The sequence below is a fragment of the Lepus europaeus genome, chromosome 1 (assembly GCF_033115175.1).
Source record: "Lepus europaeus isolate LE1 chromosome 1, mLepTim1.pri, whole genome shotgun sequence".
In the NCBI taxonomy this organism is placed as follows: Eukaryota; Metazoa; Chordata; class Mammalia; order Lagomorpha; family Leporidae; genus Lepus; species Lepus europaeus.
This window is the reverse complement of record NC_084827.1, coordinates 125,186,483-125,210,813: the sequence shown is the minus strand read 5'-3', so window position 1 is coordinate 125,210,813 and position 24,331 is coordinate 125,186,483. Positions and strand designations below refer to the sequence as shown.

At 38.4% G+C, this 24,331-nt stretch overlaps 1 protein-coding gene across 2 annotated transcripts in view; it reads right to left on the bottom strand.

Annotated features, from left to right (window-relative positions):
* ITPRID2 (ITPR interacting domain containing 2) overlaps positions 1–15,524 on the bottom strand; it is a 41,928-nt gene extending 26,404 nt beyond the window's left edge. Inside the window, exons 1-8 of one of the 2 annotated variants that reach the window (XM_062188712.1) lie at positions 15,263–15,524; positions 14,905–14,950; positions 11,247–11,296; positions 10,381–10,431; positions 7,350–7,395; positions 7,168–7,266; positions 5,461–5,669; positions 3,520–4,220 (exon numbers count right to left, since the gene is read on the bottom strand). In XM_062188712.1, the coding sequence (XP_062044696.1) occupies positions 3,520–4,220; positions 5,461–5,669; positions 7,168–7,266; positions 7,350–7,395; positions 10,381–10,431; positions 11,247–11,296; positions 14,905–14,950; positions 15,263–15,473 (1,413 nt within the window). In that variant the 5' untranslated portion in view covers positions 15,474–15,524. The remainder of the gene's footprint in view (positions 1–3,519; positions 4,221–5,460; positions 5,670–7,167; positions 7,267–7,349; positions 7,396–10,380; positions 10,432–11,246; positions 11,297–14,904; positions 14,951–15,262) is intronic. The other variant, XM_062188702.1, reaches the window with a different exon arrangement.
* Positions 15,525–24,331: the final 8,807 nt, after the last annotated feature.

Sequence of the window (24,331 nt, the reverse complement as noted above, 5' to 3'; positions counted from 1 at the left end):
GCCAGCATTCTATATGGGTGCTTGTTCGAGTCCCGGCTGCTCCACTTCCTATACAGCTCTCTGCTATGGCCTGGGAAGGCAGTGGAAGGATGCCCCAAGTCCTTGGGCCTCTGCACCCATGGCTCTTGGCTTTGGATCGGAGCAGCTTCAGCCGTTGCAGCCAATTGGGGAGTGAATCATCAGACGGAGGACCTTTCTTTCTGCCTCACTTTCTCTCTCTGTGTAACTCGGCTTTCAAATAAATAAATAAATAAACCTTTTTTTTTTTTTTTTTTTTTTTTTAAGATTTTACAGACAGTGAGAGGGAGAGACAGACAGAAAGGTCTTCCTTCTGTTGGTTCACTCCCCAAATGGCCGCCACAGCCAGCGCTACACTGGTCCAAAGCCAGGAGCCAGGTGCTTCCTCCTGGTCTCCCATGCGGGTGCAGGGCCCAAGCACTTGGGCCATCCTCCACTGCCTTCCTGGACCACAGCAGAGAGCTGGATTGAAAGAGGAGCAACCGGGACTAGAACCCAGCGACCATATAGGGTGCCGGTGCTGCAGGCGGAGGATCAACCAAGTGAGCCACGGCGCCAGCCCAAATAAATCTTAAAAAAAAAAAAAAAAAGAATCTGTGTGTACATCCAACAGTGGTTATATTTAAATATAAATTCACTTACAGAGTGGAAAGATCACACAATAGAAATGTACAGCCACAAGTTAAATTTCTCCTTCCTCTAACACTGAGGTGTAAGAAGTTTGTCCTTTACACTTAAAAGATAAATTATTGCTGATTGATTAGAATCATTTTTACTTAACTGTGAATCATTCATACTACTAATTCATGGCTCCAGAAAATTACAATGTATTTAAGCCAGTCAAGAAAACATAAGAACTACTCAACAAGTCATCAAGAATTAGAAAACACAAGACTAGGGTTCTCCAATTTTTAGATACAGTAAAATTCCAAAACGCTTTTTATGAGACAACAAGACGTTTAATTGAAACTAGACTCTGCCCTTTTCCCCCTCTTCTCTTTCTTTTTTTCATCATAGTAGCCACTCTCATTCTCCTGGATTAGTCATGTCAGCCATTTAGCTCTCTTTATATTTGAATATCTCCTCTGCTTGCTCTTGGTGTCTCTCTGGTCTTACCTTGTGTCTCAGATTAGCCAGCTTCATGCCCAGAGCCACGTCTGCACCATATTCTCCTTCCTAGTATCCCAAAGCAGCTGGCGTTCAGATAAGGTGTTTGAGAACTGGCTTACTGAGAGAAATAACTCTAATAATTGCTCAGGGTTTTTTTTTTTTCTTTTCTTTTTTTTTTTTCTTTTCTTTTTTTTTAACAGAACAAAGTTCACAACAGGAATCAAACCTCAACCAAAAGAAGTCCAAAAGAAGAAAAATAACAAGCTATTTTAAATGGGATCTAAAAGCTTGCTTCAGTAAGATTGTTCTCTTCATTTGTCAGTATCATTCAAGTCATGCTTGGGAGAAGAGGAAATTAAAGTAACACATTATTTCCTTTCTTTATCCATTGTTCTACAAGCTCTTTGTCAAACTCCCAAAGGGATAAAAACACAATTCTAGGAGGTTTTATGGGTTATTTGAAAATATCTGAAGAATAAGGATGCATTATCCTTAAAATTACCCATATTTACAGTATAGTTATGGTTGACCATATATTCTTTAAAAAATCTGGCATTATTCTTCAACCACAAATACATATAATCTGTACTTAAAAGTGGGGAAGGGGTCCCATCAATGCCACATTACTTTCTTCATTAGCTTCTTCTGCCAGCAGAGGGAGCAATAATATATATAATCTGCCAAACTAACCTACCACCAAAGTGCACTTTATAGAGGTTGAAAAGACTTTTTATGTACAGTATTTTAAACACATACAGATGACTGCAGCTTAGAACTCTGGAAATTAAAAAGAACTTAAACTCTGACTTACTTGAGATTATACATATAACAGTATTGTGTTGAGCTACCAATATCAAATACACAGCTATCTAACAATCTGCTTTGATTTGCACACTTTGCTGCTAGTGTATAAAATACTGTAGATGACTATCCTATCTAATTTTCATAAAAAAGAGGCTCTAATAGAATGCAATAACTTATCCCTTAATTATGAATACTAGGACAAGTTTAGATCAAAACAAAGTCAAAAAGGAATCACATGGCAAAATGCAATAAAGGGAGGTTTTAGTGTAGTCATTATAAAATAGTCACCTTTCATACTTATTGCAATGAGAAATAAACTATATTAGTAATTAAAGAAATAGTATAAATATAAAATTCTATGAATACAGGAAAAAGAAGCTCAAAAATGTAAAATATTCCAAAGGCCTAGTCTTACTCCCTTTTTATTTCACCCTGAAGTTGCAGTTAAAGCACTAAAAGAATATATTTAAAACTATACAAAAGCTAAATAGCTGTATTGATAATTGAAATTTTTAACAAATAAAAAAATTTCACTAATACAAGAGATAAACACCTAGGAGGACATTTACGGACACAATCAATTACCCCATTTTCCAATTCCCTAAACCAATGGCATGTGATTCTAGAACAACTGTGAACTATTATAAAAGCAAATCTTTCTGTAGTACATTATTTAAAAACTGCCCTAACTCTTCACCAGCACACATGTGCCTCAGTTTCCTGATGTGTACCATGAGACCCTCACTGCCTGCATCATAGACTTAAAGCACTTCAAGGGCCACAGTGCCTACCACAGGACACCTGTTTGACAGATGTCAGAGTCCACTCTAAGCCATGTAGCTTTACCTCAGAAAGATCAGTCCTGCTCTTCCAAAAGCAGTTCTAGCTGAATCAAAATAAGAGTCATCCCTTGTTCAACTGGACATTTCTGTTAACCAGCAGGCCTATCACAGTGTAAAAATTAAAAGCAACCAAACATTGTCTTCTGGTCTTGCAGAAACGCTATTCAATGGCCTTTCAAATCTCCTTCCTAAGGTCCCCCAGCCACCTCTACAGGGGCAGAAGAAGCTTAATATCTTCAAGTTTTTCCCAGTCATAACTAACATCTATGCTCAAAGCACTCTTTACACTTAACCTTACCATTGAGATGTATTTGGAAAAGCTTGCCTAAAGGCACACAGGAACTCAGCAGGAAAGAATTCACAAGCTCATTTCATTTCAAGGCCTTTAGTTTTTAACTATTATGCAATACCGATTTGTATTTCAATATACTCTCAGGACTTCTTGGGTGTCAAAATCTTACGAGTGAGAAGAAGTTGAAATTCAAGCATCAGCTAGTGGATGATAGCACAGAAGAGGAGCTGAACAGTCCCACTATCTTGACATCACATAATCCTGTGACCCTGTGACCAATTCTTGGTTTTTGAAACAGAAACCTGGAAGCTCAAAAAGAGATGACTTTTTCTAGTACAAATCTATTAGCTACCCATCATTTTATAAGTATTTTTGGGCCCTGTTTCTTCTAGCTCACTAAGGGAAGTTTTCTAGCTCACTAAGGGAAGTTGGTCTCAGTAATTTTTTACCTACCTCTTCCATTTCAAAGGAGTCCTTCTGCTGTGTCAGTATGTTCCTTATGGAAGGGATTGTGAGCGGTGCACAGGGCTCTTTTTCAGGTGTGGATACATGAACATTTCTCAGCTCACTGCTATTTTCTAACACATCATGGCTGGATATGTTGATATCACTACCCAAATCAGATTCTAGAATGCCAGACACCTCACCCAGTTTACTCTCATGACTCTGAGTTTCTTTACTTGGTTCACTTTCAGTTTCTTGGTGAAAATTACTACTTGCTTCTTCAGAAAGTCTATCAGTGTCAGCATTCTCTAGAGCACTTGCTGAACTACCTGAGCCTTCTTCTTTAACTGTAGCCAACATAGAAGACGAGTCTTTCTTCTTTACGATTTTTTGAGACTTTTGATCATTTTTATTGCCACTGTCTTCAATCATTGAAACATTTAGAATTTTTCCCTTTTCAATTGCTGGAGAAAGACTACTACTTTCTCCTTTCTCTGTTTTATCAACACACAAATTCAGTTTTGATAGTGTTTTGATTAAGCGATTTGCAGTGTTACTTCGAGTTAAAGGAGGAGGCGAGTCTGCCTCTTTGTTAGAGGTCACTGAGGACATACTTCCGATCCTCTGCAGGGGAGTCCCAGAGACTTGAGAATATAAAGAAGAAAACGCATTGGCCACAGTAGTAAGCACTTCGATTTGGCGAAAACGGCCTAAAAAAAGAAAAAGAAAAAGAAAAATTATACATATACCTGTGTGGTTATGTTTACATGTTTCTCTGTGTACATATTTGTTAAAAACTATTGTTGTTTCAATTCTAACAACTGAACTTACATTTTAAATTACGAAAACATTTTCCTTATCTAACACTTAAATCTCCCCATTTATTGAATGAGCAGAGAAAGTAAGATTTTTACTACAAACATTAGAATTTATATTTTTCTAAAATCAGAAATAAGACCAAAGCATGATGACAACACTAAATAAACCAGGAAGAACTAGCTATTGATCTACAGCTCAGACTCTATGTTTAGGTGGTGGACTCCACTAAGACTTTTACAAATGCTCTCTTAAGAAAAGGCACACAGGCCTGCACCGTGGCTCAATAGGCTAATCCTCCGCCTGCGACACTGGCACCCTGGGTTCTAGTCCTGCTGGGGGCACCAGATTCTATCCTGGTTGCCCCTCTTCCAGTCCAGCTCTCTGCTGTGGCCCGGGAGTGCAGTGGAGGATGGCCCAAGTGCTTGGGCCCTGCACCTGCATGGGAGACCAGGAGGAAGCACCTGGCTCCTGGCTTCGGATTGGCACAGCGCACCAGCCATGGTGGCCATTTGGGGGGTGAACCAACGGAAGGAAGACCTCTCTCTCTGTCTCTCTCTCACTGTCTGTCTCTGCCTGTCAAAAAAAAAAAAAAAAAGGCACACAATAAATGTATATATATAATACCTAATTCTGGGGGGAATGAGAAGGAAGCATATTTATAGAGCTCTTAGAATAATGAGGAATCTCCAGGGAGTTCCATGAACAAACTAGAGAATAATTTTCAAACCTCTAGGCAAAGAGAAAAAAATAAGCAAAGATATACTAAGGGTAGAAATGAGCAAATTAGCCATGCTCTCTGATTTACAGAAAAGCACCTGAAATTGATCAACTTCATTAAATGTTAAGGTCACTCCCCTACTTTTGAACAAAAGTGATCTGAAGGCAAACATAAGGTTTTCCAAGTAAATTATGATAATGGTTAAATAAATGAGTTAGAAATTGGAAGAAGACTAGGTAAGTTATAAGAGTGGGTAAGTGAATAAAAATGCAGATTTCATAACTAGGCTATCAATTAACATCATTTACTAATTATCCAGTGCTATTTCTGAAAATCCATAAACCTTTAAAATATGGTCATCTTGCTATGGATGTTAAATTAAAAAAATAATACGTTGGTGTTTAAAACCTTACTTGTTAAAGCATAATTGGGGTTCTCTACTTCCATCCGTTGCATTTGAGCACTCAAAAATACTTTAATATCTATCCCTCTGGCAAATGATGATGAATTAAAAAATCTGGAAGGAATTTTAGAAGCGATATCTGGTTCATCTCGTCCAAATCCAAGATTATAAAGAATTTCTTCTGGATCTTCCTCATAAAGTTCCAACAATTCTGAAACACTACAAAATGATAGAAGAAAAAGAAAAATATTGAGAAATATATCTTATAGTCTGAAATAAATCTTAGCATCTAATCCATATCACGTTATACATGATTACATCTTCTTGCTCTCCTATGAGAAATCTTTTCTTCAGCTTCTGCTCTTTAAATTACTGCTTATTTCAATAGCTTTATACATTGTGAATTAAATGAATACTGAAATGCTTTGGGTCAATTAGTTTTCTCAAGCTTCCAGTATGGCAAAAAAGGTGTGATTGCTCACCTTATTTTTCTTTATTTAACACAAGTAGAGGACAAATGAGAAGGGACGAGGTAAACAGATTAAAGAAGAAATGAAAAGGAAAAATATACCAGAAAGCTGATAAAACTTTGATCCTGTGGAACACTCTGCAAGACTTCAGCTTTTGTTCTATCTCTGGCCAAGGAAAGGCAACAGAGGTAACCACCTGACCTCTAAGCAGAGGGACGGAGCTAATCCTCAACTCTTCACTGTCCCTTCCACACAGGAAGTGACAGGAGTAAAGTTCAGAGTACAGATTCCACAAAGCTATAACTCTCTGCCCTGATTCTATTGAGAATTAAACATTATTCATCTCTTTCCTCTCATCCTAATGATAATCCAAGCTTTCTAGAACTCTGAAGAAAACAGGAAAGTTAGAGATGGAATTTGAACAGGACATCTGAATCAGTTTCAGAGTAAATGCTCAGAATCCAGTACAATAATTTGGCTAACAGTTTAAACTAGTTCCATAGACACATTTTTTGGCTTATTCTAATACATATTTTCAAGATCTTTAGGTTAACACATTGAAAAGACACACTTAAATTTCAAACTTTAAATTAGAAAGATTTATTCTGATTCTTTTTTTTTTTTCTGATTCATTTTTTTTAAAGGTTTATTTAGTTAGAGAGAGAGAGGGAGAGACAGAGAGAGAGAGATCTTCCATCCGCTAGCTTACTCCCAGATGACTGTAATAGTGGGGGCTAGGCCAGGCTAAAGCCTGGAGCTTCATGTGGGCCTCCCATGTGAGTGGCAGGAGCTCAAGCACTTGAGCCATCTTCTGCTCCTTTTCTCAGGTCATTAGCAGGGAACTGGATAGGAAGTGGAGCAGGACACAAGCTTGGCTCCACTTGTGCTACACCACAATCCCAGCCCCTATTCTAATTCACATCTGTGTCACAGTTAATTCAAATCCCTAATAAAATATTTTAGCTTTCTACAAATTGATGTTACTCCACTATGGAGTTCCTCTTTGATGCCAATGATAACATTCAAAATACTATCAATGGTTTCAAGCAGCCTACAAACTTTACATGTTGCTTTTTATTTAATCATGATTAAAAAAAAAAAAAAAAAAAGCTCCTGACAGTTATGCTGAACCAGGAAACACTAAGTTTTTTCTGATTTCACACTTTCAAGGTTAAACATGAAAAAAGTAATGAGGGTAGGTTCCCTACAAAACCATGTAACTACAACATACTTTCAGAGTAAGTTACCTTGAGACTGTCCCACTGCTTTTCCCAGATCCAGTGGAATTCATACTTCTCCCCTTCTGATGAAACTGTAGTCTTCTCTCTTTGGCCAAGATATTATTGCTATAAACATAAGATTATACAAACATTTATTTTTGTGAATGTTCTCCATTTTCAGGAAAGAAGAGAACAAAATAGATACTTACCAATTTTCCATTTGAGCATCACTTTCATGAAGGAGGTTGGCTTCAGGTAAAAAGAATAAATGTACAGAACAACTGTTATTAGGACTGCAACTACCATGATAAAAATATCAAGAAAGCAAATTACTTACAATATTATACCCACATACCCAACGTGTCAATGTTATGTCTTGACTCATTAAATCAGCATCATTAAAAGTAGTATCAGATAGAAAAGAATAGGATTAGCAGGTTTTGGAGGGGCTTTTATTTTCTGGTGATGTAAAACTATATCTACTTGAATGCATAAAAAGACCTATTAAAATTAAATTTGTTTATCAGATTAGAAATAATAAGGAAAATAGGCAGCATATATGTGGCATATGTAATACTAATTATTAAATTTAAAGCTGTTAATGAAGAATATCTCAAGAGCACAACACAATTTATCATTGTTTAGGCACAGCATTAAATAATTAAACATCATTTGTAATGTGGGTTTTTTTGGTAAGATTATAAGCAATGTTTCAGGCATATAACTTGAAAATTTCTTTTTCTTTTCTTTATTTTAAAAAAGCTTTATTTTGGGGGCCAGCACCGTGGCTCATTTGGTTAATCCTCCGCCTGCAGCGCCGGCACCCCATATGGGCACTGGGTTCTAGTCCTGGTTGCTCCTCTTTCAGTCTAGCTCTCTGCTGTGGCCGGGAGTGCAGTGGAGGATGGCCCAGGTGCTTGGGTCCCTGCACCCGCATGGGAGACCAGGAGGAAGCACCTGGCTCCTGGCTTCGGACCGGTGTAGTGCCGGCCATGGCGGCCATTTGGGGAGTGAACCAACGGAAGGAAGACCTTTCTGTCTGTCTCTCTCTCTCACTGTCTATAACTCTACCTGGCAAATTAAAAAAAAAAAAAAAAAAAAAAAAAAGCTTTATTTTTAAATTACTCTCATTTTATTGGAAAGGCAAAGAGACAAAGATAGAGAGACAGGGATCCTCCATCCACAACCTCACGCCCCAGTGCTCAAAACAGCCAGGGCTTGGTCAGGATGAAGCTAGGAGCCTGGATTCTGCATCCCACAAAGGTGGCAAGTACCCAAGTACCAAGCACCAGAGTCATCATCTGCTCCCTCCCAGGATGAGCAACAGCAGGAGTCTGGATCTGAAGCAAAGGAGGCAGGACTCAAACCCTCTGAATGGGATGCGGACATCCTAAATAGTGACTCAACTGCTATGCCAAACATCCACCCCTCTAATCATTTCAACATAAATTTTCTTTTAAAAATTACCTTTTAACTTTACCTTAGATTTAAAAATTCTAAGCAGTAAATGTTAACAGTTGCATGAATTAAATATATTTAAGCATTCACAGACAAATATAAAGAATGAAATAAACTACAAACACATCTATTACAGCACACTTGATTTATTTATCATTGAATATTTGCAAAGCTATGACAATTTTTTGTTTCTTGGTACATCTACCTGAAAGATACTTAACACATAGCACTAAGGAAATATTTACTCAATAAATCAAAAATGGCCGAAAAGTAACTTTCGCAAGTCATTTTCCTTAAAACAACATAATAGTTTCATGGACTCATGTTTACAATTCCTCTTCCCAGTTTGATTTACAATAACATCACTCAAAATTATGGAACTACCAAAACAGATATCAAAAGTGGGGTAAGCATCCGCAATAGTGGTTAAGACACTGTGCAAGATGCCAACATCCCGTATCAGAGTGCCGGGTTTGAGTCTCAGCTTCATGCCAGATTCCAACCTCCTGCTAATATGCACTGGGGTAAGCAGCAGAGGATGCCTCAAGTAGTTGAGTTCCTGCCACCCATGTGGAAAACCCAGATTGAGTTCGTGGCTCCTCCTAGAGCCCAGGCTGCTGTATTTATTTGTAGAGTGACCCAGCAGATGGAACATCTCAATCAATATCTCCCTCTCACTCACTCTCGTTGTCTTTCAAATAAATATATTTTAAGTGACCTCTACAGTAATTCTGAAATTCATTTTGATAGTTGATTGTTGTCATTAGGAAGCAATAAATTTAAGGTCTCACGGTGTTTACTCCTTGAAAATATACTGACAAAAAGTAATAAAAATCAATACATTCACATATGTATATTCACATATAAGAGTTTTCATTATTAGAAGTTTCTAAACAAGTAATTTATCTTACAGATGGATTTAAAATAGAAAAACATCATGTATATTAAATTCAGTGGATAAATTTACTATCTTCTTACAGCTTTAAAAGTTTTAGTAAAATCATTAGTTTCTTTAAAAGTTTCCATTAATAATAAGCTATAAGCTATCAATAACCAATTTAAGTCAGTGAAATAAAACATGATCATTAAGCTACAAAAAACCTTTTAAAATACTAGTAAAACAATGAAAATCATTAATTTTACGTGGCAGGAAGTTTTATTTTGAATCTACAGAGAAGTATTTAAAACCTGTGAAAACTTAAAAACAGCAGCACAACACACTTCCAAAATGCTAATGAAGTCTGAAATAGATACGAACATAATACTTTCAAATTAAATTTTACTAACTGCTATTTTCTCTTTGTCCTTTAACCTAAATATCAGGAAAAAGAAGAAGGGAAAAGAAAGGACACTTAAATGCAAAGCAAAAGATAAACTGCAGCTGTAAGTATGACATAAGTCTACTTCACACTAAAAATAAGCTTCCATTTAGTTTTCTCATGTATAAATATTTAAGCTTCCTTCCTTCTTCGGGACAACTCTTCGTTTAATTCTATCACAAGTCCATCACAAACAGTTCTTTAAGCATTTAAGTCCAAGAAGACATGCATACAGACATTTCACAATGGTTTTTCAGAGTCACCCCTCCATGTATCCTACAGGCTATGTCTAAATTATTAATCTATAAAAGGGAAGTACCATGAAATGTGTCTGAGCCATTTCTAAGACTTTTTTACATTTCGCTCTGAGACCCATAAACCTGAAAGCACTCAACATTCTCATCAATTATTATTTTTTTAAACTACATGAAAACACAGTTCTTCCCAACAAATATACCTTCAGCTCCCAATGACAAATCATCTTCAAAACTTCCTCCATTTCGCACAAGCACACCTGAAACAAACATTTGAAAATTCAGAAAATTCATTCTGATCTGTTCTGTTCTCCCCTGTTTTAGTTAAAACAAATTGACCAAACAAATATTTCATAAGATAAAGTGAAACATTTCAGACCTGAATATACTTGGACATTCTTGCTTATATAATTTCGAGAAGCAAGTATAAGCCTTTATTTTATTTAAAGAAATCATACTTGCAGCCAGGTAAAGTTTCAAAAGCAAGATCTATAGGCTTACTATGCCTCTGAGGATGTTCAACTGGCTAACATACCTTACCCAAGAATTTCATGGAAAACCAGATCTTGGAGCAACGATTCCTTTTATCCTCTTCGTACTAAGTCCGGATCTCAAGCTAGATTTTCCTGACTCTATAAGTGCTTTTTATATGCCTTGCCACTACCTGCACATTCTTGTTGTACTTTGAACTTTAGAATTCTATCTTGCACAGCTGGTAAAATTTCAGGTGTGGCAATTTCAGTTAATGTAAGCAAAGAAATGCTGCACTACAGTTGATCTAGTTCACTCAATATATGTTTTCATTATATTTACATGGCATATTTCTATATTTAATTAGTCTTTTTTAATATCTGACTGGACAATAAAAACACCAGCTTTACATTGTAGAAAAGTAGGCAATTGGCTTAAATGCACCTACTGTTTATGACAGAGTTTCTCCCTTTTGGTTTCTAGCTCAGAATGCATATTTTATAAACATGAACATCACTTTTATCATTCACATACACACTTTCACCCAGAGGACAAATGAAGTGAAATCCTCAATGCAGAAGAGACTTAGACAATTTTATCTTACCCTTCAGTGTACCACTGCTTTGTTCATCCAGTGAGGCTCCCAAAGGCGTACTGAAACCACAGAAATATAGAGGTCTTAGCCTCATCAAAAGCTGTCTGGAGAGTTGTCCCTATACAGCCTTACTTAAAGCTAGCTCTTAATCTAACTCTCCTCCCAAAACACACAAGGAATGCAAGTGGATTACATAAATAATATCTTACTAACTAAGCAAATACCTATAGTCAAGTCAGTTCCCAGGAATGATTTAATCACATGTCTGATCTGCCAGTAATTAAGAGCAAGAACGGCAATTACAAGTGATATGAACTAGCATTTTCTTTGCAAAAACAAACACAGATTGACAGTAATTCATAAGAAAATGTTCTTCTCAAGCCCTTTACTGAAATGGAAAACAGAGTCAGATGAAATTTAACCTTAATAAAATTAAAAAGTTGAGTCTAATTAGAAATGAGGCACATGGGACTGGCAGTGTGGTGCAGTGGTTTATGCCACCCCCCGTGAAGCCAGCATCCCATATTAGTGCTGGATCGAGACCCAGTAGCTCCGCTTCCCATCCAGCATTCCCGCTAATGTGCCTGAGAAAGCAGCAGAGAATGGTCCAAGTGCCGGGCCCCTGCACCCAAATGGGAGACCCAGAAGCAGCTAATGGTTTCTGATTTTGGCTGGGCCCAGCCATTTGAGAAGTGAACCAGTAGTTGGAAAATCTCTCCCTCTCTCTGTAACTCTGCTTTTCAAATAAATAAAAATAAACCATAAAAAAAAAAAATTAAGAGAAAAGAATTGAGGCTCTACAGTTTTCTTCATCTATTAAATTATCACTAGCAGCTCTAACATTTCAGAGTACTACCTCTTCTACCCCCAAAACTGTATTTTTTGATATAAAGGGTAAAGTCTGAGACTCATCTTCTGCTTTTAAACTATGATTTCACTTAATTCTGAAAAATACTACAATCAATATTAAGAATTAGTCTTTACTAAAATTTTTTCACGTTCTTGTAGTTCAAACATAGATGACAGAAATTCCCTTGTTCAAATACAAAAATACATTTAATTTTCTCAAAAGTAAGTTATAGTAAGAAGCATATTGCTTTATTTTCTATTTTGTGATACCACCCTTTCTTTAGTAACAATTTATACCTGCTACAAATTCACTTCAGAATTGGAATCTATCATAAAAATAACACTTTGAAAGAAATTTACTGAAATGGCAGTTAAATGATAAAACTTTCTGTAAGCAAACATGTAACTTCAGTTGCAAAAGATCAGTGCTTCTGAAATATTAAAGAGCCAAAATCAACTATCATAACAATATTAGTAAAACCTTTAAGCTAAGTTTTTGCACATATTTTTAACAAAACTCTTAACGTATGCCTTTAAAATGCCACTCTTCTTCCCTTATGGCTACTTTCTTAGTTACTTCAAAACACTACATTACTACATCCACTAATATCTCCATTAGTCTGTGTAGGGAAAGAAAATGGCTCATAAGCAAAAAGTAACTGCCATTCTCCTTAAAAAACAAGTCTCTCACGCTAAGAGTTACCCACTTCCAAATTCTAGCAAAATATCTATCTTTTCTCTCAGATGTCAATTCAAGCAACATATTTCCACTTAGGAAAAAAAAATGGCTATCAAACTAAAAACTCCCTGTAAGGAATGAAAACATGGTATCTTTATTTAGGATATGGGCAGCAATAAGAAAACAAAGCACAGTTGAGAACTTATCAGTGAAGAAAAATGCTATCTTCCAGTTTTGTACATAATCATCAGAAACATGGAAGCCCAATTCTAGGAATAAATCTAAATTGGTATCAACAAAAAAATACAGTTGCACGTATCATAGCAGCCAAATCTGTGATAACATAGCTAGCATTAAAAAACTTCTTGTTCCAGCTTTCCGAAGGTACAAATGAATGCCGCTTTTGTATAGAATAGGTGCAACTGCAGGAAACAAGAAGGGAACCTATGACAGGAGGGGCAGCAGACTGCAGAACATGCCTACATAAGTCAAGATTGGCAACAAAACCTCTGGAATTTTCATAATGACTGTGCCTTGGTGAGTACCAACAGTTGCCTATTTATCCCAAAAGATGTACTTAAGAGCACTATTTCATATGATCATACACAATCTAAATGCCCATGGATCATAAAGTGATTCATCCCTTGCTCTTAATTTTTAAAAACACTTTCAAACATACACTTGAACTTCAGCAATAAAACACTATTACAATTGTTTTGTGAATGCTCAGCCTATTTTAAGATACTAATTATAAGCCAATACTGTCCCTCAGACTGTATTTAAATCAAGAGTCAGATTGAAGGGTTTTAAAAACCTGAGTCAAAGTAATAAAACACCCTCTTCAGACACATTTCTAGTAGGAAACCTGAAAGATTTTGGTTTCACAAGATCTCTGAGATGTTCTGAAATGCTTCTTCAAAATTTCAGCCTTTAAATTTTACAATATGTTGCTACTGAACAATTAATGAAACACTGGCACATGATGAGTTCTGGACCTACATTCTAGTTGTAAGTAGAAGCAGTTAAGGACACACTGTCCTAATTTGGAGATCACGGGATTAAATTAAAGTGCCACTGTCATTCTGAGGTCCAGACATCAAGCAGTGTGTTTGCCCTGGTGCATCTTTAAAGAGAAGATCCACACATTTCACAATGCCTCCAGGGGCTTATAACATCTCCAGTGAATGTTAAGAGTTTTATAGTGAAAAGATTCAGTAAGGTTCCAGTCAATTCATCAGAATAGGGCAATAATAGTAGCAGTAGTCAGTATTTGTCTCTAGGGAAGAAAAATAAACTAGCACATGAGAATCAGTCTCAAGAAAAAACACTACAAGCAAAAAGAAAACTTCTCAAACGCTGATACGTGAGCCAAATATTAACAAAAGCTGACCGAGAAGGCAAATGTATGCTCAGGGGCAACATCAAAAACGTTAAAAACTACGTTCCTCATATAAAATTTTACAACTAGCAAGTAAGTCGGGAAACAATATGAAACAAGCCCCTTTTACTGTAGTCAGATTCACTTGCAGTACGGCTCACGACCTCTGTATTTTATCAAGCATTTTTGTACCAGTTGCCAAAACATGTAATTAAACAGATTTGTGAAGTCTGAATGCTTTCTAAGCCCCATTTCCCTTCTGTGAATTCCAATGCCATGTGACAAGTCCATGTCCAAGAAGTAAACTCCAAACACAATCTTAGCTAGTTCTAACAGCTCTCCAAGCCGAATTAAGGCAGAGACGGGGCAATGAAAGCCTAGTTCACGCCGCTCAGTATATGAAACTTATCTAAAACACACTTGCAAGGGCGATGATTCACCACCAGATGCCAAAACAAAAGAAAAACAAAACAGCCTGCAAAACGTGAGCACTGCCTCAAGCCAAAAAGACGGCTGGCTCATCCGCTTCAGGGTCCCCGACCGCCCAGGACGCCCGGGCCAAAGTCCTAACTGCAGAGTGAACGCGGTCACCGAGTCGCCAGCAGCCGCGCTGCCTCGGTTCCCAATCGCTGAGAGAGGAAGCTATCTCACTTTCCGGTTCCTAGCTTGCTGCGGCCACGAGACCCGCGCGGGGACGCAGCCCGGAGTCCCCGCGCGCCGAACTCCCCGGGGGGACGCGGGCGGCCAGCGCGCCGACTCACCGGCAGTCCTTGAGCCATATCGCGATCTTCTCGTTGGGCACGTTTCCTGCGGGCCAGAGCGAGGGGACGAGAGCGCGTTAGCCACCCCGGAGGGACCCGGGCGCGCGGGTCGCCGCGGGCACTCCCAAGCAGGACAAGCCCCCGGGGCCGCCGGCAGCCTTCCTCCGCGCGGCGCGCCTCGGCGCCCGTGTGAGGGGAGGCAGACGGCAGCCAGGTGTCCACGTTGACGCAGGAGATGCCTCGTCAAGCGCGCGCGTTTAAAGGTCGGAAGTGTCCCCGCTCCCACCCTCCCCGGCCTGTCGGGCACCCGCGGAGCTTCCAGAAGCCGCAGCGGGCGCCCGGAGCCCGGCGCACCCACCTCTGCCCGCGGCCGCCGGCAGCTTCGCGCCGGGCAGGTCCTCCTCGTCGTCCTCGTCCTCGTCCTGCGTCGTGGCTTCCGTGGACAGGTCCTCCGTCTCCGACGCCTGCCAGGAGCTGCGGCACTTGGCCCAGGCCTTCCTCCGGCGACTCGCCACTTGCCACTCCAGTTCCTCCTCCGCCTCCGCCGACGCCGCCAGGGGCCGGCTCATGGCCGCACCGGGGGGCTCCGCCGCGCTAGCCGGGAGCCTGCGTGAGACACGACGGCGGCGGTGGCGGCGGCGGCGGCGGGGACCCCCTGCCCCTGCTGTCAGCGCCCGGCCGGGCTGGGGGCCCCGGGGAGCGAGAGCGGGCGCCGGAGGAGGAGGGGACAGGGAGGGAGGGAGGGAAGGAAGGGGAGGGAGGGGGCGGAGGGCCTGCGCTTCACATGAAGCCGGCGGGGCGCGGCGCGGGAGCGCGAGTGGCCGAGCGAGCGCGGCTGGGAGCCGAGCGCCGGCCCGGCCCCGGTTCCCTGCCCCCCGCCTCCCGCCTCCGCCCGGCGCGCCCCAGCCTGGGCCGGCCGCCTCGCCACGGCACGCCCCTCCCTCGGCGGCGGCCCACGCCCCCTTCCGGCCAGGGGCGCGCGGGGCGCGGCGCGGCGCGGCGGGGCGGGGCGCGGCGGGCCGAGCGGACCCGCCCCCCGCTGCTGCCGCCCCGAAGGGCGAGCTTGGTGTGCTGGCCGAGTCTCCTGTCAGCTCCCGCTCCCTCACGCGAACACGGCGGTGAAGAGGGGGAGGGCCGAGTCTCGCAAAACGCCCCCGCGTGAAAACAAGTGTCTGCTTGAGCTCCCGGGACGTGTTCTTCGAGGAGGTGCCTGACTGTAAGCTAGGTTGGTGTCCCAGGCTGACAGCCGCGTGACTGGCACTGTCAGGCTGTCAGACCAGGGAAGGCCAAGCTCGTGGCGTGCTGCTCTCAGACTTTAAAAAGTTAGTTATTGCAGTCATGGGTGAAAATGAACTGAGATCAAATCATTTCATCTGGAAGCTTGGACCGAGAGGAGGGGAGGAAAATGAAGGAATGACCTGAAAATGTAGATTAATTGGTTCGTTTTGGTGCTACATGAAGCTATGAGAAACAAAGGTCAAAGTTCAGAACAAAGTTTCAGATGAGCTTCAGCATTCCCTTTTGTTATTTGTGAAATCTCCTTAAGAGAAAGACTCAAATTCTAAGCAGAATCAGATACAGTATGACATAAAAAGCAACAATGGCCCCTAAGCTTCCCACACATTCTGTGCAAGCCTTCCAATATCTTAGTGTACTGTCTATACTCTGAAGAACACGTTAGAACACTTTTTGATGCTTACTTGAAAGTATTTTGCATTAACACGATATTTTAAGGAAGAAATTATATTTTTTTCATTTGGAAATTATGACAGTAAAACCAAGAGCATGGTACTGAAACACTTGTATTACACAGCAATTGAATGTATCATCATTGACAGTTGAAGGAAATCACAATTTTTTGGAGAATTTAGGACACAGAATGTTCTCGAGGTGATACGGTGCATAATTCTGTTTTGGGTACTTACTCATAAAACATATAGAGTACTAAAATATGAGAGGTGGCATACTGGTTTTCCTGCTTTCATTCTTCCCTTCTGTTTAGCACATTGCCCCTGATTTACAGTTCTTGGAGCATCCCTATTTCTTACTAAAATCAATGACTTCTAATGAGTTTTCCAGAACCATCATAACGTTACCCTGGGCCTTATGTGCTTCCTGTGAAATGTAAAGAACAGTGGTACTGAAGTCTCTCCATGGCTTGACATTTCACTCTTAGGGATTCTTTTCTTTGACTCTTTAGGTCTTCAGCCTTTAAGAGGCCTAAAGTAGTATGCAGCCAACAGTTTAATGGCCCTGCACTATAGGACAGAATCTAGCTACCTGCAGGGCAAGTAAGAGGGAGTACAGGAGCTGCCTAAAGAGCAGGCATTGGAAGAGATGGTGAAATCCTACAACAGAGGCTGCCTTCAGTATCATACGGAGCCCTTAGGGGTCCGGTACTGTCCACTGGGGCTCAGCTTCAATTCTGTCATCTCCGTGTGCTGTAGCTGGTGCTTGTCCTTGCCTCTTAATGCATTCCTGATCTTTCTGTCCAGTACCTTCATGACTTTGAAAATCCGGCTTAGCCAGAAACTCACGACTCCATCATTGCACCACTTCTCATCATACCCCTCCCGCAATTCTCTGATGCACCACAGAGTATCTATAGCATTTATTTCTTGAGTGGAATGTACAGTGCATAATGTGACTAACCCTGAAGGGTATGTTTGGCTTACCAGCCAGACTGTATACCTAGGAGATGAAAGAACACTTCTCAATATTTTTCTTGTACCCCTTATTCTCACACTTTCTTTACAGAGTTGATCCCGGCAAGGGATAATAAACCTTCTTGAGGTAAATTTCCTATCTATTGATATTATGTTCTTCAGAAAAGGCACTCAGACTGATAAAATATTTGCCTCATGTTATTTTCTCTAAGACCTTTTATCTTTTATTTAGCTTTGCTCTTATTTAAATACATTTTTAGACAACAACAAAGATTTCTTGAGAAAAGCAATAAGGAACCATAGTTTATATTTCAATACAGAACACCCAGGGTCAAATAATGGAGGAAATTCTAGCAACTAACATTATAAGAGAGTATAGCAATTATCAATCCTCTAACAGAACAAGTAAATGTTTTCTTCTAGATAGCCATTTTTCATGCAACTTTTGAGGATGCAGAAATAAAAGAGGGAAATCTCCATGAAACTGGGTGGTAATGCCTTGACACATAGAGGATTTTACTTGTAATGTCACCTTTGAATTTTTTTAAAATGTTCATGGTGTTCCATTTACTCAATAATGAATGTTCATATGAGAAGAGTCTAGATGTTTGCTTTTTTCTTCCCAAACAAGTACAGATTTGAAGACCAACTGCAAGTCAACATTTCAAAACTTCTACATGAAGAATACTGTTTACATCATTGATTCTTACAAGCTAGAGGAAACAATAAATTTGTGTGAGATGTGGATAATTCTAGCTAGTGCAATAAAGTAGGAATAATAGGGGCTATGTTATTAGACTAAAGTTTGAAATGCATTTCCCTTTTTTTCTAGCTGTGTCTCAGACAAGACAGGTAATATCCCTGGCCATCACATTCCTCATCTGTGAAATAGCAATCATAATAACTACTTTCCCAAGTTGATGTCAGGATCACACAAAATAAAGTATACTCAGTATACCTGTTAGAATAACTGTATTGTAAAAGGGAAAGCATAAGTCAACTTATTTATATTGTGGATTATTATACTAGTAATAGTATCTGTCTTTATGCTTATGTAGTTGTATTTTAAAATTGGCACAAATTCATGCTTGTACAGAATGCATACTCTGGTTAAATTAGACAATTTTAAGGGGAAACAGTATGCCAAATTTGATTGTATTAGTCATTTTTAATTTTTCTAAACCTTAACACAGGCCTCAACATGGCAAAGCAAAATTTACTATTGGGTAGTCTAGGCATTTTGATTCCAGCTAATGTGTTGTTTCTTTGATATAATCTATGTAATCGAAAATTTGATTTTGTGCCTCAAAATTTTAATAATTCAAACTCTGATCAAAGAATGGTGGAGTTGTAGGCATATAAGAATTTCATCCCTTATTAAGACAGTATTGAGCTTGGAGGCATAAGTTAAGTAGAATTTCAGATAAATGAACACAGCAGCATTTAATATTTCAATAGAATTACCTAAAATAAGAAACTCTACATGAAAAAGCTTGGAAAATTCTTCATATTATAGCCTCTCTACTTCATCCACCTCCAACCCAGGTCACAAATGAGTGTAAAAAAACTTGAGAAGTATTCAAAATTTAATTTTTGAAAAGCATGGTATAATTTTGTTCAATCCAATAGTTCTAAAATTCATCTTAACATAGAATCTTTTGGGATCCTTTAATATGAGAATAAACTCTTCAAAATATTTCAAAGATTTATTTACAAATCATATCAGTGAACTATGAGAAGTAGTTAGTCTGATTTAGATGAAGTCTTTGATATATTTCTTGTAAGCCATTGTTAATTATTCAAGTCTTTCTCATTGGAGTATTTCTTCTATTGAATATATTTTAAAATAATCAATTTTCATGTTTCGGTCTATAATTTAAGCCTACTGCTTATTAGGGTTTTCCACATCATCAAAAATTCAAGGACCACTAGATTGATTGTTTTTCCTCTTAAGGAAGCCCTAATATGGCACAATAATGTGCTATGTTGATTTCTTTTATTTTCCCAAACCTACATCAAAAGGAGAAGTAGGTGTTAATATCACTAGAACTTTGACTTGCAAGTTATTTACACAATCTGAGCAAACCCTCCATTTATATACATTAGATTTGGGAGATGTTAAAGTGGCTTGTCAGTTTTATTACTTCTTCACATATCTCAGCTTCTTCAGTTTACCACAAAATCCAAAATTTCTCTCCTGCACTGTGAAATCTTGTGGCTAGTTTGTTTTCCTTTCAGAGACTCAATTCTCTGGTGTTTCTGAGCAACAGGTAAGAATGCTCATCTATTCTTCATCAACATTGGAGGGAAACAGGATTATGTAACAGAATAAACTTCATTTGTTTGGTTTCATGAATTTGTGAAATAACTCAAAGGAAGTTTTAAATCCTCTTTACTGGACATAGTTACACATGGGAAAGCCAAAATGTTTGAAATTCTTCTGTGAATGTACTGAATTACCCTTGATGCTCATTTGGACCAATCCTTTTTTTTCTTAGTCTGCCCTAAAATGCTGCTTTAAAAGATCTCTGACATTTTGGATCATAAAAGCTTTTAGAGTCATGTATGTATCAATATCAAATGCTTAGTATAACAACTACATTAAGGATATTAAGGATTTTTCTGCAGTACAAAACTAATAGGAGATGTCATTATTGTGTCTCCTATTAATGCCATCCTATAATTTGATCAATTTACTGATTCACTTTTACTCCCAGATATTAGTTTATTTTCTAGTTCCTGTGTTTTTATATATATATGTATATAATATAATATAATATATATAAGAACTTTTAAAAATTGTGTGAGTTCACTGTCCATATAAGAGTGATTGGAATTATATATTTATGTGTAAATCTCCCCTCTGCATTTTATGAAGACCAGGAAAAGGAAAGCTGGTGACTGACTAAATGAGTCAAGTATCTATCTTATACTGATTGATCTTGAAAAGCTTTAAAAGGTACAGACCCCACAATGGTTACTTTCTCTCTCTCTCTCTCTCTCTCTCTCACTTACTCTCTCTCTCTCTCTCTCTCTCTCACACACACACACACACACACACACACACGTCTTTAAAGTATTCTTTTGGTGTGTGCCAGAAGCTGAATAAATAAAACTTGCACTGGCCTCTCCTACCTCGTTTCCCTTCTCTAATCTCCCTTCTGCCTCGCCTTCATGCCCATCTCAGAACAAATACAATCTGCATTCAGAACAGGACCTTTTACAAATTGAATGGAGTTATTTTGGGTGAGTCATTGAAAACACAGTACAAAACCTTTTCTCACTCACCAGAAATGCATTTTTTAAAATAAAGCCAAAGCGAACAAGGCTTGGCAAGTTTGAGAGTGGACAAGTGGGGAGAGAGCAAGGCTTCTGGCAGACTCAGACAGGATTCTGGTACACCATTTTTGGCTATTTTTTAACTTTCAACTATACCTATTCTCCTTACCATCACCAACCATAGAGTACCAAATTAGGCAGGTAAGATATCAAAACAGATAACACCACGTCAACCAGCACTGTGGTGGTAAGCATAGCAGGTATATCCACAATAGCTTAACCAAGGTTTTAAGTCTTCCTTTTGATCTGTCTGTAATTCAGAAGCTCTAAAATATATTCATTTAATAATCCCTTTCTTATTGATTTTGGACAAAATAGGAAGTTGTATGTAAATTCAATATTCAGTCCTTTAAAATTACATTTACGATAAGTGAAATCTAGGCTGGTGTTGTGGTGGAGCAAGTTAAGCTGACAGAAGAAAAACCTCTTTATCTCTCTGTATTTTTCCCTCTGACACTGTCTTTCAAATTAATAAAATAAATGTTCAAAAATAAAGCAAAACTTCATGAGGATTAATCAAATGATAACATTAAATAGAACTATAGAGACAGAAAATAATGAACTAATCCCTAAGAAACTTCTAAAATTGAATTATTATAAAAATTAAAGTCTAGGGGCTGCTATTATAGTACAGCAGGTTAAGCTGCTGTCTGCAATGCTGGCATCCCACTTGAGCGCAAGGTTCGAATCCTGTGTGCTCAACTTCTGATCCAGTTTCCTACTAATATGCCTGGGATCAGTGATTTCACTATAGAATGGCTTTAAAAAGTTTAGATATTTAACATGGGGAAGGTTTGTAAATCAGTGTAGATTCTTTATCTATAAAACACATTACTTACCTTGTATCCTGTAGAGACTTTGTAGCAGAACTGTAAGTGATTTCTTTTCCACAACTAGCTACAGATCAGTTTCGGCTCACATCTCATGAATGAGAAGAAACCTAGAATCAACAAAGACACATTCTTAAACACATAATGTTAACTGAGAACTCTTGTTATAAAATTTAATAGATCCTAAAATCATCATGAACACAGATTGACACAGCAAATTTTTGGGAGCCAATTAACACAGGGGGTCCTGCAATTGAAAGTGTCTCTCCAAGTTGTGGGAACAAGTTAGGCCATACTGATTTCATGCAAGTATTCTCCTTGAACTTGCAGATTATCAGTTTCCACAAGGCATGGTGACAATTGTTGGTAAAGGGAATAAAAACTCTGTTAGAAAGTTAATCAACTATTAAAGGGTCAAGGTAAACAGACATTTCCTTCTGTATTCATAAGCAAAGCAAAGTACTCTGGCTTCCCACATTTTAGAACATTTTTTACCTTCACTTTTCTTATATGGGTTAAGTAATTGCTTTAAATTATAAAATGAGAATTTATACAGTATTCTAAACATATCTCTCTTATCTAGGAATGGTTTTTACTTTATTTATATTTAAATGTAATCTATATATGATCAAAGTCAAGGGTAATTAATATTTATTTATAACCCCCCAAACTAGAAACTTCCCAAAAATCTGTTTCTAAACAAACCGAGAAGTGAAGCAGATTTCCACTGAAATTTCTGTGAGGAAAGAAATTGATTACAGCTGTTAGGTAGCATATTTATTTATCCCACTTAAATTTCTGTGAGGAAAGAAATTGATTACAGCTGTTAGGTAGCAAATTTATTACAACTGTTAGGTAGCATCAGCATAGTACTGATCAAACAACATAAAGTTGTATTTATTAATAGACTGCTATTAATAAATAATAAAGGATAAAGGATAAAGGTCAGTGCACAGATTGCTTTTCTTAATTTATAGGATCCCTTAATCCTTAACTTTATATTAGACAATGTATTTAGTGCAATATTTATATTATCTCATTTAATATAAGAACTATAAATGTTGAATTATTCTCACTTCATAGAGAGGGAAACCAGATTTCTAAGAATAATACTTGCACTAGCACACATACTAGTGACAGACCATCTGCAAAGCCCATGCTTACATCTACCATGTGTGACTGTCTCCTGGACTCCAGGCCTAACTTTAGAGAAGCAGCAGCACTTAGTCTCCTCATGCTGAGGGGCTTCTTCCTTACAGATTGATGGGCTGTTGACCAGGATGACCTGCAAATCCATGGAATCCTGGGGATGGGTTTGTCTACTGTAACTGCCTCACTGTACAGGGGAGGAAAATTAGGCTTAGAAACTTAAGTAATCTGCTTCAGGTCAGCAACTAGTTAGTGATAAAATTAGTTAGGAACAAGAATCCACATCAGGAGTTTAGTGTGATTTCTATGCTACCACACAATACTTTTATCAGGAGTCTTTAGGTAGCAGTTCTAAGAATTTAACCCTTGAAAGTATTAGTGTAAAACACACTGTTCATGAATATACTGAGAGAAATCTGAGTTGATCAAAGACATTACAGACAAAATGAATACATTTCACAGTATTAATCAGCAAGTAAGAAATGGTATTATGGACTCAAATCATTTATGCTATATACATACTTCCGGAATATTTTCAACCATCACTGAATACGGGCCCTGAGGATGCCTTTTGTTCTGTAATCAGGAGAATTCTCATTAAAAGCAGGATGTGTGCCACCTTTGTCCTTAAATTAAAATAAATTTAAAACCTAGTATTCACATGGATCTAAGTCTAGTTTACGAATGGATAAGATATCAGTATGAACTTAATTCTCACTGGATATACAAGTATGTCACTTGTTTCTTTATTTTTCATTCATTCAACAAAGGTTTATAGAAGGCCTATGACTGACACTATAAAGTCTTTGTGTTACAGTAATGGAAAAAATAAGCTTAATATTTAGTCCTACCATGAAGACCTTTTAGTGCTTGTCTCATTCCTCCCCTCCTCCTGTTTCTTTCTTACTTTATATTGCCTTTCATAGTCTAAAATACCTAGTCATTTCTTTTTGTATCACCATAAATTATGCTACAACCTTTACTGTATGCCCCATATAGAAGGAAAAAATCTAAATAAGTAAAAAAAATTAATTCTAATAATTTGTTTATATAAAATAATAAAGAGGTTTAATTATGATATAGATGCTCTATAAAATATTTTATAGCTGTTAGAAAAATAAATTTTGAAAACAATTTAGCAATATACTATGATAGGTCAAGTTTTCAGTACATATTTAAAAGATTATATTCTATTTTGATCTTCTTGTGCCCCTGACTGCACTAATTTAATCACATGTTCTGACAGCCTTTGAAGCATCTGGATCTAGAATTAAAGTGAAAGGAGAAAACATGACTTTCTAGGAGACCTCATGGAGCCAGTTGAAAGATGTTAGGAGTGAGGACTGACACACATAGTGGTGGAGTTGAGAAAGGAGCTACACTAACTGGTACCCACAATGGAGATGTGGGTGAGATTTACCACAGGTCTTCCTTATAGTACTG